Source organism: Miscanthus floridulus, chromosome 12 (assembly GCF_019320115.1).
Source record: "Miscanthus floridulus cultivar M001 chromosome 12, ASM1932011v1, whole genome shotgun sequence".
Lineage (NCBI taxonomy): Eukaryota > Viridiplantae > Streptophyta > Magnoliopsida > Poales > Poaceae > Miscanthus > Miscanthus floridulus.
In genome coordinates, this window is record NC_089591.1 from 58,616,856 (window position 1) to 58,632,925 (window position 16,070).

Genomic DNA, 16,070 nt, shown 5'->3' on the forward strand with positions numbered 1-16,070 from the left:
ACTAATAAATATACAAAATACTACCATGTTCATTCCAAATTATAAGATGTCTTGACATTTTTAATTACATTGCTTTTACTATGTATCTAGACATGGTGTATATCTAAATACATAGCAAAAGCCATATATATCTAAAAATCAAAATATCTTATAATTTAGAATGGACAAAGTACTATTTATAATACTTAATAAATATATATATATATACACACACACACACACACAGAAAGAAAGATATTGATCCTATCTTTTATAATCTAATTAAATCTAAGAAAAATAAGTTTTTTAAGAACGAGATGTATATTTAATTTTAAAAATAAATGAAGGAGGGAGTAACGTTACAGGAGCAGTCTAGGGACATCCGAATATTCTGCGGTGCGTGCGAGGCGCCGTTAAATAGTCGGGCTCCCCACCTGCTGGTATGGAAGTATCCCGAAGAAACGAACGGACCGCGAAAACAGATCTATGAGTGAGCAACTGAAGCGCGACTACGAGATCGGCGAGGAGATCGGCCGCGGGCGGTTCGGCGTGGTCCACCGCTGCATCTCCCGCGCCACGGGCGAGCCCTTCGCCGTCAAGTCCGTGGACCGCTCCCTCCTCGCCGACGACCTGGACCGCGCGCTGGCCGAGCTGGAGCCCAAGCTGGCGCGGCTGGCGGGCGGGGAGGGCGACGAGAACCCGGGCGTGGTGCAGGTGCGCGCCGTGTACGAGGACGACGCCTGGACTCACACCGTCATGGACCTCTGCACGGGGCCCGACCTGCTGGACTGGGTCCAGCTCCGGCGCGGCGCGCCCGTGCCGGAGCCCGACGCCGCCCGCGTCGTCGCGCAGCTCGCCGAGGCGCTCGCGTGCTGCCACCGCCGCGGCGTCGTCCACCGCGACGTCAAGCCCGACAACGTGCTCCTGGACCTGGACCCCGCCGGCGAGGCGCCCCCGCGGGTGCGGCTCGCGGACTTCGGCTCCGCCGCATGGCTCGGCTCGGGCGCCGGCGCCGGCGAGGGCGAGGGCGGCGCGCGGGGCCGCCGCGCCGAGGGGCTGGTGGGCACCCCGCACTACGTGGCGCCCGAGGTGGTGGCCGGAGGCGAGTACGGGGAGAAGGTGGACGTGTGGAGCGCCGGGGTGGTGATGTACGCGCTGCTCTCGGGGGGCGCGCTGCCCTTCGGCGGCGAGACGCCCGCGGACGTGTTCGCGGCCGTGCTGCGCGGCAGCCTCAGGTTCCCGCCCGCGCTGTTCGCCGGGGTCTCGCCGGCGGCCAAGGACCTGATGCGGCGGATGATGTGCCGCGACGTCTCGAGAAGGTTCTCCGCCGAGCAAGTCCTCAGTAAGTCGTCGGATCTTTGCGTTATCTCGATTCCGTGCTGCTGCGTTGAATATTAGATTAGATTCGTCTTCTTTCCTATAGATTATTGAATCACAATCCTATTGGACGCTAGCACAGATCATGTGCCTTATCTAACATCCGCGGTTTCGTCGGGGGAAAAAAAATGCAGGGCACCCGTGGATCCAGAGCGGAGGGGGAGTCCGAGAGGTGGTGCGGCCAACCTGAGGAGCCCCAGTCCTCAGGTTTCGAACGAGACCTGAACCGATCGAGTATCATCGTAGCGATGCGGTGTGTAGTCCCGACGAGTTTTGTGCAGAAGACGCCTCTGTATATCCAGCAAGTACGCGGCGGCGGCGAGGGGTGACTGGAGATCGTCGCTTCGCCGCGCGGCGCCCGGGTGTGTGTGTGTGACGGTGACCTGGGCCGTTTTCCTCTTTTGGTTTTCGGGCCTTTTTTTTTGGACATGCGTTTCGGGCCTTTTTCTGGCCGCCCTCTTTGCTTGAGAGTAAAATGTAGTGCGACGATGATGTATGCACGTCGGTCTAGTCTAACCGTGCATGTGTTATGTGTACAAATGCATAAGTGTTGGTTTGAGCTTTCTCGATAATCTGATCAGTGTTGGTTGTGGGTCAGTAGTATTAGTTTCGAACAAATTCTGATGATACGATGATAACATATCCGAGATATGGGTTCTGTTCGCTCGAGCTTATTCAGAATTATTCAGAACTACTTTTAAGTCATCAAATATTGTTTTTCTCCTGCAACATTTCACACGATGATGGTGAGTTGGTGACCCACTCCTTTATCGGTGGCCAGTAGCCAGCCATTGCAAACGTTTTCAGGCTTGCCCGTTAGGTTGCTAAAATAACGAAGTGTTGGCAGCAGTGATTTACCTATTACCTTGTTCTCACCCTGAAATGGTGGATGGAACCTGACACCGCGGAATCACTCGACCTCGATTGCTTAGGTTTGGTTACCTAGGCTGTAATACCTCTGTTTTTCCATCGGTTAAGGGCCTATTTGGATTGCGGGAAAAAAAATTCATGTCCCTGCGTTTTTCATGTGAAATTCCTGCGTTCCAAACAAGCCCTAGACAATTATCAGTGGTGTCTCGATGTCAACTTCTAACATCCTCTCCCATTTCCACATCTCTAGCCTCCGTCCCCGCCACCGCCTGCCAGCGCACCGCCATCAAGAAGGGGTAAGGGAGGACCGTGTGTATCTCCAATTTCTGGGGATGGATATATAGAAAAATCACAGGATTAGCATTGTAAGAAACTTGCAATCTTATATGAATCTATAATGCAGGAAAATTTCTAATATAGGCTTTGGATAGAACATAAGAAAAATACAAGAACCAGAAGAGAGAGAGACACAAAGAAAAGTTTCCACCAGGTTCAATCTCATGTTAGTTTTCTTCCAAAATTCCTATGTGTTTCATGTATTCCATGACAATCCCAAGAAATTTCATAGAGTCCAATCCTTTGTTCTAAAGAGGTGTACATGAAACTTTCCTATAGAATTGAAAACCTCTAAAATTCCTATATGTTTCCTTTGATCCAATGGAGGCCTAAAAGAGGAATATTTATCTCTGAAGACGACTTCGCAAACAACGGGACAAAATTATATATCCCACTTCGGCGACTATTCTTAAAAAAAACTATATATATCCTAGGTGTTTGATTTTTTTTTTTGTTGTTGTTCAAGCAATATGTAATTTTTTTCATTGTTTATAGCTATAAAAAAAATTATACATTGCCCCTTGTGACTCGTTTTTTAAGTGTACTAGTTGCCTCTTGTGAGTTGTTGGCTGAAATTTATCAAAAAATCAGGGTTCCCTTTCTTTCTTTTTTTCTGGTGCGCAACACATTCCATCCTGATAAGCAACGCGGATAGGCAGCATGTTCGCTTGGTCGTAAATGATCGTAAATTTTTAGCCAGAACAGTATTTTTCTCTCACACCAAACCAAACAGTAGTAATAATCCACGATCGTATACGATCGTTTGAGCCCCAGCCGAAGAGGCTGAGAGACGGGAGGTAGCGATAAGAGGCGCTCTCCTACGCGCGTCGCGCGCCTTATCACCACCTTCCGTGCTTGCCTCGTGATATTCGCTCCCGACTACCCGCTACCCCCGCGTTCCTCGCTCTAAAGTCTGGAGGAATCCTGTGCCGTGTGGACCTTACCGGACGGCATATCCTCGGTTTATCCGCCGGCCTCGCCTCCGGACGAACCGTACCACCGGCGCACCCAGCTGCTTCGCTTGCTTGGTTTGCAAGCGATCCGGCGGAATGGAATCCACACGAGAAGTTGGCAGTGGTATAGTACTGGTATAAGCGGATAAGCCGGAGAGGAGAAGATGCCCTCATTGGAGGCTTCAAGGCTCGCGCGCGAATCTCACTGATCAGTGGTCACTGCAGCTTTGGGGGTGGTTGCTTCATTGGTTGTGTTTGTGCTGACGTTTAAAAATACCTGATACGAGCTCTTCCTTATGGGCCTGGCTTCTCTTATCTGGGCCATAGAGCACGGAGTACGTACTCGCTCTCTCTATGTATATGTAGTGGGTGGAGAATGTGATACCTGTCCGCCATCGGCATGGGGACCCTCGAACTGTTTCGACCATCCCTTCTACAGAGGCACCTTAAGATATGGACAGTGCAGAACGGGTGGGCCAATTACATTTCTTTCTATGTCCCATTACACTTAAATAGTTTCAATAATTGGTAGCAGTGTTAAAATCCGTAACAATTAGTTATTGCATTAGATATCCATCAATTTTCTAATATTTTTTTTGCTTATCTGATTATAGAAACAATTATAAATTATTAATTGTCGTCATGCCAACATAAATTGGATTCTATCGAGTTTATGGTTTTATCTAATGGATTTTTTATTTTTAGAACAAAAAATTACAGATTATGCCTACGAAAATTATAACGAACTAAAGCTATAATATTAATATAAAAGTTATACAATACCCCCTCCATCCTGGAAAACATGCAATTCTAGCACAGTGTCACGTTTTAGTATCTTAAGTTTAACCAATTATAGATAAAAAATGTATCAATATTTATGATATCAAACCAATATCATTAGATTAATTATAAAATGTATTTTCATAATAAATTGATTTAGAGCCATAAATATGAATACTATTAACTAAAAATTTAGTCAAATATGAACTACTTTTTCTGGCACACAAGCCATAGTTGCATGTTTTTATAGCCGGAGGAGTACACGGCAACTATGAAAAAAACTTGAATTCAGATACCCAATTTTTAGCAACTACGTACTCCGTACCATAAAAATAAAACAAGGACCACGGCGTTTCACTGCATTGAAACCCGAATCCCCACCGGCAGCATCCGGACACATGTTACCTACCTACCCACCACGTCCCGACGGGTACCATCACATGGTGCTGTCTCCTTTCTGCAGGCTGTTCAGTGTTCACTACTCGCGGTGTCGCGGCTGCACCGTTCGTGCTTCACCGTGGCTGCATGTCCATGGCGGACGAGCAATTCTGCATAGACGTGTCGGTGGTGCTGCGTTCATGGCCACCACCCACCAGTAAGATATGAGGCTGTGGTACGCTTCGCTGCTGCTGCTGCTGCTGTGCTACTCCGAGAGCGCTAGCTGATGGGGACCCTCGGATAGCTGTATGTTATCAGGACCAAACTACAGAGAAATAAAATGAAGCTCTCCTCTGATGGAGTCTTTTCTTTCTCCATATTACTAGGCCATATCTTGGTTGCCCGACCAGATAAAGGGCGTTCTACTTACTTTATGGGAACACATCAACAAATCTATACTACTCTATATTTGATTAAAAATAAAGTTGGATAATTTGTCCTAACCAACTGGGTAAAGATTTGCGCCCTATTCGCTTGGCTTATAAGCCATACTTTTTCAGCCAACGAACATTATTTTTCTCTCACAACAAATCAGTCAACAATATTTTCAGCCATGGCTTATCAGCCAAGCGAGCAGGGCATTAGTGGGTGCATCTATTACGCCTCCCGATTGATGGCGACCTTACACATACTCCCTCTGTCCCAAAATAGAAGTCATTCTCATTTTCCAAGAAGTCGGCTTTTTTAAACTTTGACCAATTATATATAAAAGAATATTAATAATTATAATATATAATTACTATCATTAGATAGATCGTTGAATATACTTTCAAAATAAACTTATTTAAAGATATAAATGTTACACGCATTTTCTACAAACCTAGTTAAAGTTGAGAAAATTTGACCTGCACTTGTTTGTGGCAGAGTTTTTTTTTCTGTACATTATATCTCTCTCCTCAATCGCAAGATCTAGAGCAAATAGTAAAACACGGAACGAAACTAGAATTACCTTGAGTGCTAGGAATTTCTTTGAGTGCTAAAACAAAACCCCTGAAGAATATATGCCCTTTGGCAAATTAAGTATGGTTCTAATTTTCTTGGCGGCTAGCTTCTAAGGAAATCATCCTTAGTGCCAAAACCACCAAGAAAATTATTTTCCCTTATCTCTTATTTTTGAGTGAGTTTGCTTGACAGTTTGTGGCCAATGATCATTTTCTTGGCGGTTTAAGCCCTTTCCTTGACGGTTTTTGGCACTCAAGACAATTCATGATTGTGGTAGTGAAACATGTATGGTGTGATGCATCATGCATGCATGTTGTTGAGGCTTCGCTCTCGGTCCATAAAAGAATGCAACTATAGTCTTGTTTGCAACTTAGGGGTATTTGGATCCAGGACCTAATAATTAGCCATTCTGGGCTAATAAGAGATAACGAGGGCTAATTGGTGGTGGAGTCCATTAGCCCATAATAGCTCTTGTTTAATCTATTTTCATAAAGTGGATTAATTTTTAGTCTTGTGATCCAAACAGGCCCTTATAATCGCTTTGATTATAATCATCATATTGCAAGGATTTTTTTTTTGATTCTCGATTTTCGATTGTGCTAGTTCAAAGTTTTGAAACCGGCGGTCCAAAGAATAAGAAATAATTGAAGTGTTTTGTGGTATTCTCGTTTTTTTTCACCGAGAATCGAATTATAAGCGGAAACAAACAGGACCTACGGGGTTTGTGTCAATCAAACTAGTTTAAGCTTGACTAAATTTATAATGAATAGCAGAATAGTATTAACATTTACATCTTCAGTTTACTATAAAAACATACTCAATAATTAATTTAATAATACTTATTTTGCATCATGAATGTTAGCATCTTTTTATATAACTTGAGTCAAAATTCAAACTATTTGACTCGCCTAGGATTCCATCTGTCGATCCCTTTTTATGTGTAGTTTTCACTTCTGGAGAAATCAAACGTACTCAACTTTAACGAAATATATATAAAAAATATAAATGTTTATAGTACATAGTTATCATTTGATAGATCTTTGAATTAGGCTTTATAATAAATTTTTTAAATATAAATATTTTAATTCTTTTTTCTATAAGCCAAATCAAACTTAAAAGGTTTAACCAGCACGCTTGTCACGACGACACTTAATTAGTGATAGAGGGAGTCCTACGTACGATCTCTTTGGCTGTTCTCGCAGGACAACGAAGATGAGTCGTGGCACGTCAATTACTGATTACTGACGGGTACTCAGCCGGTTCGTTTCGTCGTAAATGATAGTAGATTATTTACTGTTAGTTGATTTAGTGTGAGAGAAAAATACTATTTCAATTTATAATCTACGATCGTATACGAACAAACGAACAGGCTGACTACTCGTCTGGGACAAGTTCACACGACACGACTTGTCGGTGTGGCATTGTCGCATTGATTGATCCACGTACGCAGGCACACATCAGATTATCAGAAGCTGAGCACTACTGTCTACTGCTTCATGCTTGCAGTGGCGGATCTAGAATTTTATTGTAGGATATGCCGTACAAAAAAATTATTATATAATTTGGTAATACCATTTACGAAATCTGTAAACAATTGCAAATCCGCAAAATAATTATACATACATCTACTGAACAATATGACAAGTCTTAAATTCAAAGATTAAATCAGAATTCAGAAACTATTTCACAAATTGCGATGACATAAATAGTTCAAACGCAATAAAGATATAGTTAAAATTATAGGCATAAAAGAGAGTAAAATACTTACAATGCTAGTTATTTGACTTTTTTAGGTGATTTGCAATGATTTGAAGCGGTAGTAGTAGCCATCGCTGCCTTCTTGGCTGCGTGTTTCTGGAAAAGAGATATTATCTCCGTTTCTTTTCTTGAATAATTCTAAAAAAATATTGTAACTAATTATGTATGTTTAGAGATTATAAATTATAAAATAATTAAATCTAGCAAACCTATGCAGGTCGTCTGTTGAATTCTCGAAGTCTTTGCGAGTCTGCGTACTTTACAAATTACAAGTACAACAGTGGCAGCAGTAGTCCAAGTAGCTGCTGAATGCTTTCACGGCCAGAAGCCCAGAACGCCGGCAACAGCAGTTGGTCAGCTGGCCAGAACTGCAGAACGTAGGCACCGCTGTCCGCGCTAGCTTCTTTTCTAGGAACGAAATGTGCAGAATCACAGCCAGGACGAGATCGCCAGATCGCGCCTCGTGAGTTCGTGAGGCAGACCATAGACGAAGCGAGAGCGGCGCGGCGGCGTTGTTGGGGATTGGGATCGTGACTTCGCAACGCACCCGGCGGACTTAGCGGGAGGCAGGCAAAGCATCGTGTGTTTTTTTCTTTTTCTTTTTACATTATATACACAGATGTATTACTCTAGTTGGCTGGACTGCAGAGCATGCCGGTGCATACTAGGCATACCCTGTAGATCCACCACTGCATGCTTGTGCTTGTTTGCTTGCGCTACTCCCCTTTCTGTTGGAAGCGAACACCGTTTTGTTGATCTCTTCAGACGAGCTGGACAACGAGACAGGCCGTGACGGATATTAGGATATATATATACGTAGTACATACATACATACTCCTAGGTCCTAGCCTATGTGCGTTTGACGCGTTTCGGTTGATTGCGCTTGGAAATATTGGGTCGATCTCTTTGAGGGAACCGGACAAGAAGGACGCCAGCCACCAGGCGGCGATCATCGATCGATCAGCCTCCTCCAGTCGACGCGTCAGCAGCATCTTTTCGGCAGCGTGCGTGGCGACGACCCCTGGCCTGGTGCACGCGAGCACGCGACGGTGACGGCTCGGCCTCGGCGGCACCACGGTCCACGGCACGATCGGGAGGGGAGGAAACAGCCTCGGTAGTCGTACTCGAGCGGTAGCGCGGCGCCCGCAGCCCGGTAGACAACTGGCCGGGGCGCGGATAGACCTGCACCCGCCTGCTGCCTGCACGCGCGTGCCATGCAGAAGCGAGAACGTAAAACAGCTTGAATCCACTGCATCCAGATCGGATGAAAGAGCGGGGGAGTGGACGACGGAACCACATCAGAAACCTGCTGCTTGCCTGTTGCCTCAAGGTCTTTTTCCTCTTCTGTTCATCATCTCAATTGTGATTGTTGGGACACGGTTACGAGTCGCGGAGGCTAGAGTTCACAACGACGGTAAAGAACTAACAACTTTCCAAGTTTCATGGGCAACTTGCAGGGAAAAGAGACGGAGACCTCCGCTCGGCCGGTAGCTCCGGGCGAAGGCATCAAAGGAGACCTCCGCTCGACCGGTCGCTCCAAGCGAAGGCCTGGAGGTTGCGGCGAAGGCCCACCAATATGGGCGGAGACCACGGTCCGGGCAACGACAGTGGAGGTCCCGGTGAAGGCACCCCAGGCGGAGGACCCAGAACTGGCTCGGCAGTAGCACTGGCCCATGGGCCGATGGTGGGCCATCGGCAGTGTCCCGACGCATAAGGGCGGTTGAAGAAGAAGGCACCCATAGTACCCCTAGTGGCTTGTATTGGCATAAGAATATCTCGAGAGTGTACCGTGGCCGACAAGGGGTAAAGTTGTAAAGAGTAGTCTTAGTAAAACAGGGCCCTATAAAAGAGGGACTCAAACTCTGTACAAAAGGGGGTGGTTGAATACGTTTATGAAACCCTAATCAGGCTTGGGCCCACTTCCACCTTTCACGCCTTCGTCCGGGGCACTCGGCCGGTCGAAGGCCTCCATTAGTCCTTCCTTGTCTCACCTGCTGGAAATCCCCTTTTTCAACATTGGCGCCCACCATGTGTTGGCCGAGCAAAACCCATGATGGCAAGAAAGAGAGCAGCCTCCGCTAGAACTGTAACACCCTCGATGTTACACTGTACAATCTTTTGCTAAAATACTGCATGTGCATCATACTTATGTGTAAATGTGTGTAATATAGGGTGTAAAGCAATATACGTAACTTGAAACGTTCATCGGGAACGTGAAACGAATGTTATATTTCATGTCGCGTTTTATCGCTTAGAGTTCTAAACGAATTTTTATCGAACGAGAATGCTATAGAACGCACATATGAAACTTTAATAAAGTTGGTAGTACAAACTTCGTAGGTGGCGATGAAATACTTGCGGTCGAGAATGGGATTCGCTAAATAACTTACTCAATAGCTTGGAAACCGAAGTTGACGCGAATCCAAACAAAAACTTAGTCATTTTCTTAAGTCGAAAAACGGGTCGACGAAGCTAAGTTTGGGAGTTTTTATAGGAGAATAAGGTTAAATAGTGACGTGGTCTTAGGGTTTGTTTTAGTAATTTGATATACTATCTCAAGCGTAAAATACTTGGTTTAGCAATTGAAGCATTGAGGTGGGTTTTGGGGCAGCTTTAAAAGTCGTGCATGGCACGTTCCGGCCGGTGTCAGTGTCTGGACGCGGTCACTGTCTCGGTTCGGCTCGGCGCCGCGGCTCTGGCTTGCCTAGTCGCGCACCCGCACCACCATTGCTGCACTCGTGCAAGCACCCACACACGCACACGCACGCGCACGCCGCGCCCAGTGACCTGGCCGCTCGGCCATCCCCGCCGTCGTCGCGCGCTCGTTGCCCTGGCTCGGCCACTGGCGCTGCTTCACCGTGTTGCTGACCCCGCGCGTCGCGTGCACTGCGCTGCTGCTAGCCGTGGCAGCTTGTGCGAAGTCACCCGCGTGCGCTCTGCCACCGCCGTCGCGTCCGCCCGCCGCCTCGCGCTCACCTGTGGGGTGCCGTGAGCGCGTGTCCACATTTGGCATTGCCCACACGTCGCCTTGCCTAGTCTGCCTTGCCGTCATGTTGGCGCTCGACGACGCTGCACTGCTGCCTCCTTTGACCGGTGCCATGCCATTGCGGCGCGCAGAGCCGAGCCGCCGTCGTCGGTTTGCAAATTATGGCCGTGCGGCTCACCGTCCTGAACGCGTTGGCCGTTTCCCCATCGCCCTATAGCCATACACGATTGTGCACCGAAGTGACCGCCACGTCCCGCCACGACAGCGATGAGCCACGCCATGCCTATCTCCCCTGTTCTTCTGGCGCCGTGGTCGTCGGACCCGCTCCTCTAAATTCGCCATAGTGGAGTCACCTCAGTCCAATTAACCCCGTCTGCAACTCCGTCGTGTAGACAGCCAACCGTCCGAGCCTCGCCGTGCCATGCTCCAATTCAGAGTTTTCCCTCGCCGGGTCATTAAGACCACCATGGCACACGTCGAAGGCCAGCTCCCTATCCAGTGCAGCTCGTGTCAATTCGTCGCACCGCCAACTTCGCCTCCACCTGCTCCTCACTCTGCGCACCTTTGCCTAATCGCTACCACCGCCTAGCCTGATGAGGACATCACTACTTCATCGCATACAAGCCAAGGAGAGGAGGAGGTCTAGCATGGGCATCCAATTCATCTTTTTCGTGGTGGAGGCCCAGTCCAACTGAAGTTGGAGCCCATCTCGGGTTCCAGGACCAGTCTGCCTTAAACTGGTCACTCAGGACGCATTCGGACTCCGTTTTCGACGATCCACATATGGATGGAAAGCTAATTTGATAAGGAAGCCAATCCAAGTGGTTTCATGTCAAAAGCTATTCGGAATCAATAGGAATCATGGTCACAAGTCGGCGTCCAGAATCTGCCAGTGTGCTGCGACACCATCTTTTGGTCCGTTGGACCGTGTATCGTGTTTGGGCCCATTAGGGGTGCGTCCAGGGGGGTGACGCCAAGACTCTATAATTATCAGCCGTCACTCTCCTTAGGGTTTGGGTTTTGTTTAGTTCTTGATTTTCTCGTGAAACAGACATCGTTTTGCTGCAACTGTGCCACCAAAGCTGCTTGCTGTGAACCAGGGCCCCTGTTCTTGATCTTGTTCGCCTGTGGCGATTAGTCCTTTCGAATAAAGAATTGAACTCTTTTTCGTTATCTTAAGCCTCATATTTATTTTCAATTTCAGATTGCGTTCATCCCATTCTTACTTGTGTTCTCGATTCGCTTGCAGGAAAGCTTCTCGCGATGTCAATCGCGTTCGCGTGGTTGATAACCAATGGAGCTGTGGTGTAACGGTTGCGGGGTCCGAATCAGTCTTGGTTCGAAGCCTAGATCGTGAATATCGAGTCTCCTCCAATCGACGCTATCATACATTTCGGAAGATCGGGCTTAGTCTACATCATAGCCTCCCCTGACGCAGCCTTGCCACCGCCGTGCGCCACTGCATCATCCGTGCGCACGTGGCCAGCTCAGCCCGGGCCACCTCCGGCCGAACCACCGCGTCGTCTGTGTCCGTGGTGAGTTCCTTGAGCTCACTCGCTACCCTAAGTTCTCCGACGTTGTTGTAGCTCACCGGAACATTGTCGTTTCAGTGCAGGAGCTCCACCGCCGTGGATCGGCCTTACCGCGGCGTCTCTGCTCGTGCTTCCTTCGCCCCGTGCTTCGCGTTCAAACCTAGTAAGGTAACGGCTCCGTAGATAGGGCGGGGAGGGACTGGTGTGGCTTTTGATCTCTTCAAGATCTTTTATATATCCCACTTCGGCGACTATTCTTAAAAAAACTATATATATCCTAGGTGCTTGATTTTTGTTGTTGTTGTTGTTCAAGCAATATGTAATTTTTTTTAGCTACAAAAAAATTATGCATTGCCCCTTGTGACTCGTTTTTTTAAGTGTACTAGTTGCCTCTTGTGAGTTGTGGGCTGAAATTTATCAAAAAATCAGAGTTCCCTTTCTTTCCTTTTTTCTGCTGCACAACACATTCCATCCTGATAAGCAACGCGGATAGAGACAACGCGGATAGAGACGGGAGGAAGCCATAAGAGGCGCTCTCCTACGCGCCGTCGCGCGCCTTATCACCACCTTCCGTGCTTGCCTCGTGATATTCGCTCCCGGCTACCCGCTACCCCCGCGTTCCTCGCTCTAAAGTCTGGAGGAATCCTGTGCCGTGGACCTTACCGGACGGCATATCCTCGGTTTATCCGCCGGACGAACCGTACCACCGTCCACCGGCGCACCCAGCTGCTTCGATCCGCTTTGTTCAGAGCTTGCTTGGTTTGCAAGCGATCCGGCGGAATGGAATCCACACGAGAAGTTGGCAGTGGTATAGTACTGGTATAAGCGGATAAGCCGGAGAGGAGAAGATGCCCTCATTGGAGGCTCCAAGGCTCGCGCGCGAATCTTACTGATCAGTGGTCACTGCAGCTTTGGGGGTGGTTGCTTCATTGGTTGTGTTTGTGCTGACGTTTAAAAAGACCTGATACGAACTCTTCCTTATGGGCCTGGCTTCTCTTATCTGGGCCATAGAGCACGGAGTACGTACTCTCTCTCTCTCTATGTAGTGGGTGGAGAATGTGATACCTGTCCGCCATCGGCATGGGGACCCTCGAACTGTTTCGACAATCCCTTCTACAGAGGCACCTTAAGATATGGACAGTGCAGAACGGGTGGGCCAATTACATTTCTTTCTATGTCCCATTACACTTAAATAGTTTCAATAATTGGTAGCAATGTTAAAATCCGTAACAATTATTTATTGCATTAGATATCCATCAATTTTCTAATATTTTTTTTTGCTTATCTAATTATAGAAACAATTATAAATTATTAATTGTCGTCATGCCAACATAAATTGGATTTTATCGAGTTTATGGTTTTATCTAATGGATTTTTTTATTCTTAGAACAAAAAATACAGATTATGCCTACGAAAATTATAACGAACTAAAGCTATAATATTAATATAAAAGTTATACAATACCCCTTCATCGCGGAAAACATGCAATTCTAGCACAGTGTCACGTTTTAGTATCTTAAGTTTAACCAATTATAGATAAAAAAAGTATCAATATTTATGATATCAAACCAATATCATTAGATTAATTATAAAATGTATTTTTTTAATAAATTAATTTGGAGCCATAAATATGAATACTATTAACTAGAAACTTGGTAAAATGTGAACTACTTTTTTCTAGCACATAACCCATAGTTGTATGTTTTTATAGACGGAGGGAGTACGTGGCAACTATGAAAAAAACTAGAATTTAGATACCCAATTTTTAGCAACTACGTACTCCGTACCATAAAAATAAAACAAGGACCACGGCGTTTCACTGCAGTGAAACCCGAATCCCCACCGGCAGCATCCGGACACATGTTACCTACCTACCCGCCACGTCCCGACGGGTACCATCACATGGTGCTGTCTCCTTTCTGCAGGCTGTTCAGTGTTCACTACTCGCGGTGTCGCGGCTGCACCACCGTTCGTGCTTCACCGTGGCTGCATGTCCATGCCGGACGAGCAATTCTGCATAGACGTGTCGGTGGTGCTGCGTTCGTGGCCACCACCCACCAGTAAGATATGAGGCTGTGGTACGCTTCGCTGCTGCTGCTGCACGTTATCAGGAGCAAACTACAGAGAAATAAAATGAAGCTCGCCTCTGATGGAGTCTTTTCTTTCTCCATATTACTAGGCCATATCTTGGTTGCCCGACCAGATAAAGAGCGTTCTACTTACTTTATGGGAACACATCAACAAATCTATACTACTCTAGATTTGATTAAAAATAAAGTTGGATAATTTGTCCTGACCAACTGGGTAAAGATTACGTCATGTTCGCTTGGCTTATAAGCCATATTTTTTTAGCCAGCGAACAGTATTTTTCTCTCACAACAAATCAGCCAACAGTACTTTTAGCCATGGCTTATCAGCCAAGCGAACATGGCATAATAGTGGGTGCATCTTTTACGCCTCCTGATTGATAGCGACCTTACACATACTCCCTCTGTCCTAAAATAGGAGTCATTCTCACTTTTTGAGAAGTCAATTTTTTTAAACTTTGACCAATTATATATAAAAGAATATTAATAATTATAATACATAATTACTATCATTAGATAGATCGTTGAATATACTTTCAAAATAAACGTATTTGAAGATATAAATGTTACACGTATTTTCTACAAACCTAGTCAAAGTTAAAAAAATTTGACCTGCACTTGTTCGTGGCAAAGTTTTTTTTTCTGTATATTATATCTCTCCTCAATCGCAAGATGTAGAGCAGATAGTAAAACACGGAATGAAACTAGAATTACCTTGAGTGCTAAAACAAAACCCCTGAAGAATATATGCCCTTTGGCAAATTAAGTATGGTTCTAATTTTCTTGGCGGTTAGCTTCTAAGGAAATCATCCTTAGTGCCAAAACCACCAAGAAAATTATTTTCCCTTATCTCTTATTTTTTGAGTGAGTTTGCTTGACAGTTTGTGGCCAATGATCATTTTCTTGGGGATTTAAGCCATTTCCTTGACGGCTTTTGGCACTCAAGACAATTCATGATTGTGTTAGTGAAACATGTATGGTGTGATGCATCATGCATGCATGTTGTTGAGGCTTCGCTCTCGGTCCATAAAAAAATGCAACTATAGTCTTGTTTGCAACTTAGGGGTATTTGGATCCAGGACCTAATAATTAGCCATTCTGGGCTAATAAGAGCTAACGAGGGCTAATTGGTGGTGGAGTCCATTAGCCCATAATAGCTCTTGTTTAATCTATTTTCATAAAGTGGACTAATTTTAGTCTTGTGATCCAAACAGCCAACAGGCCCTTATAACCGCTTCGATTATAATCATCATATTGCAAGGACTTTTTTTGATTCTCGATTTTCGATTGTGCTAGTTCAAAGTTTTGAAACCGGCGGTCAAAAGAATCAGAAATAATTGAAGTGTTTTGTGGTATTCTCGTTTTTTTCTTTCACCGGGAATCGAATTATAAGCGGAAACAAACAGGACCGATGAGGTTTGTGTCAATCAAACTAGTTTAAGCTTGACTAAATTTATAATGAATAGCATAATAGTATTAACATTTACATCTTCAGTTTACTATAAAAAACATACTCAATAATTAATTTAATAATACTTATTTTGCATCATGAATGTTAGCATCTTTTTATATAACTTGAGTCAAAATTCAAACTATTTGACTCGCCTAGGATTCCATCGATCCCTTTTTATGTGTAGTTTTCGCTTCTCGAGAAATCAAACGTACTCAACTTTAACGGAATATATATAAAAAAATATAAATGTTTATAGTGCATAGTTATCATTTGATAGATCTTTGAATCTGGCTTTGTAATAATTTTTTTTAAATATAAATATTTTAATTCTTTTTTCTATAAGCCAAATCAAACTTAAAAGGTTTAACCAGCACGCTTCTCACGACGACACTTAATTAGCGATAGAGGGAGTCCTACGTACGATCTCTTTGGCTGTTCTCGCAGGACAAGGAAGATGAGTCGTGGCACGTCAATTACTGATTACTGACGGGTACTCGGCCGATTTGTTTCGTCGTAAATGATCGTGGATTATTTACTATTGACTGATTTAGTGTGAGAAAAAAATATCGTTCTAACTTA

At 45.3% G+C, this 16,070-nt stretch overlaps 1 protein-coding gene across 1 annotated transcript; it reads left to right on the forward strand.

Annotated features, from left to right (window-relative positions):
* Window positions 1-414: 414 nt before the first annotated feature.
* LOC136496979 (phosphoenolpyruvate carboxylase kinase 2-like) lies at window positions 415-1,919 on the forward strand. Its single transcript, XM_066492761.1, has 2 exons — window positions 415-1,321; window positions 1,491-1,919. The coding sequence occupies exons 1-2, from the start codon at window positions 466-468 to the stop codon at window positions 1,544-1,546; spliced, it is 912 nt and encodes a 303-aa protein (XP_066348858.1). The 5' UTR covers window positions 415-465; the 3' UTR covers window positions 1,547-1,919.
* The last annotated feature ends 14,151 nt before the right edge of the window (window positions 1,920-16,070 follow it).

What these genes read in the sequence shown, in the direction of transcription:
- LOC136496979 (XM_066492761.1), top strand. Translation starts at nt 466, where the DNA reads ATGAGTGAGCAACTGAAGCGCGACTACGAGATCGGCGAGGAGATCGGC. An exon ending in CTCCGCCGAGCAAGTCCTCA is followed by an intron (nt 1,322 to 1,490) that starts GTAAGTCGTCGG and finishes AAAAAAATGCAG; the next exon opens with GGCACCCGTGGATCCAGAGC.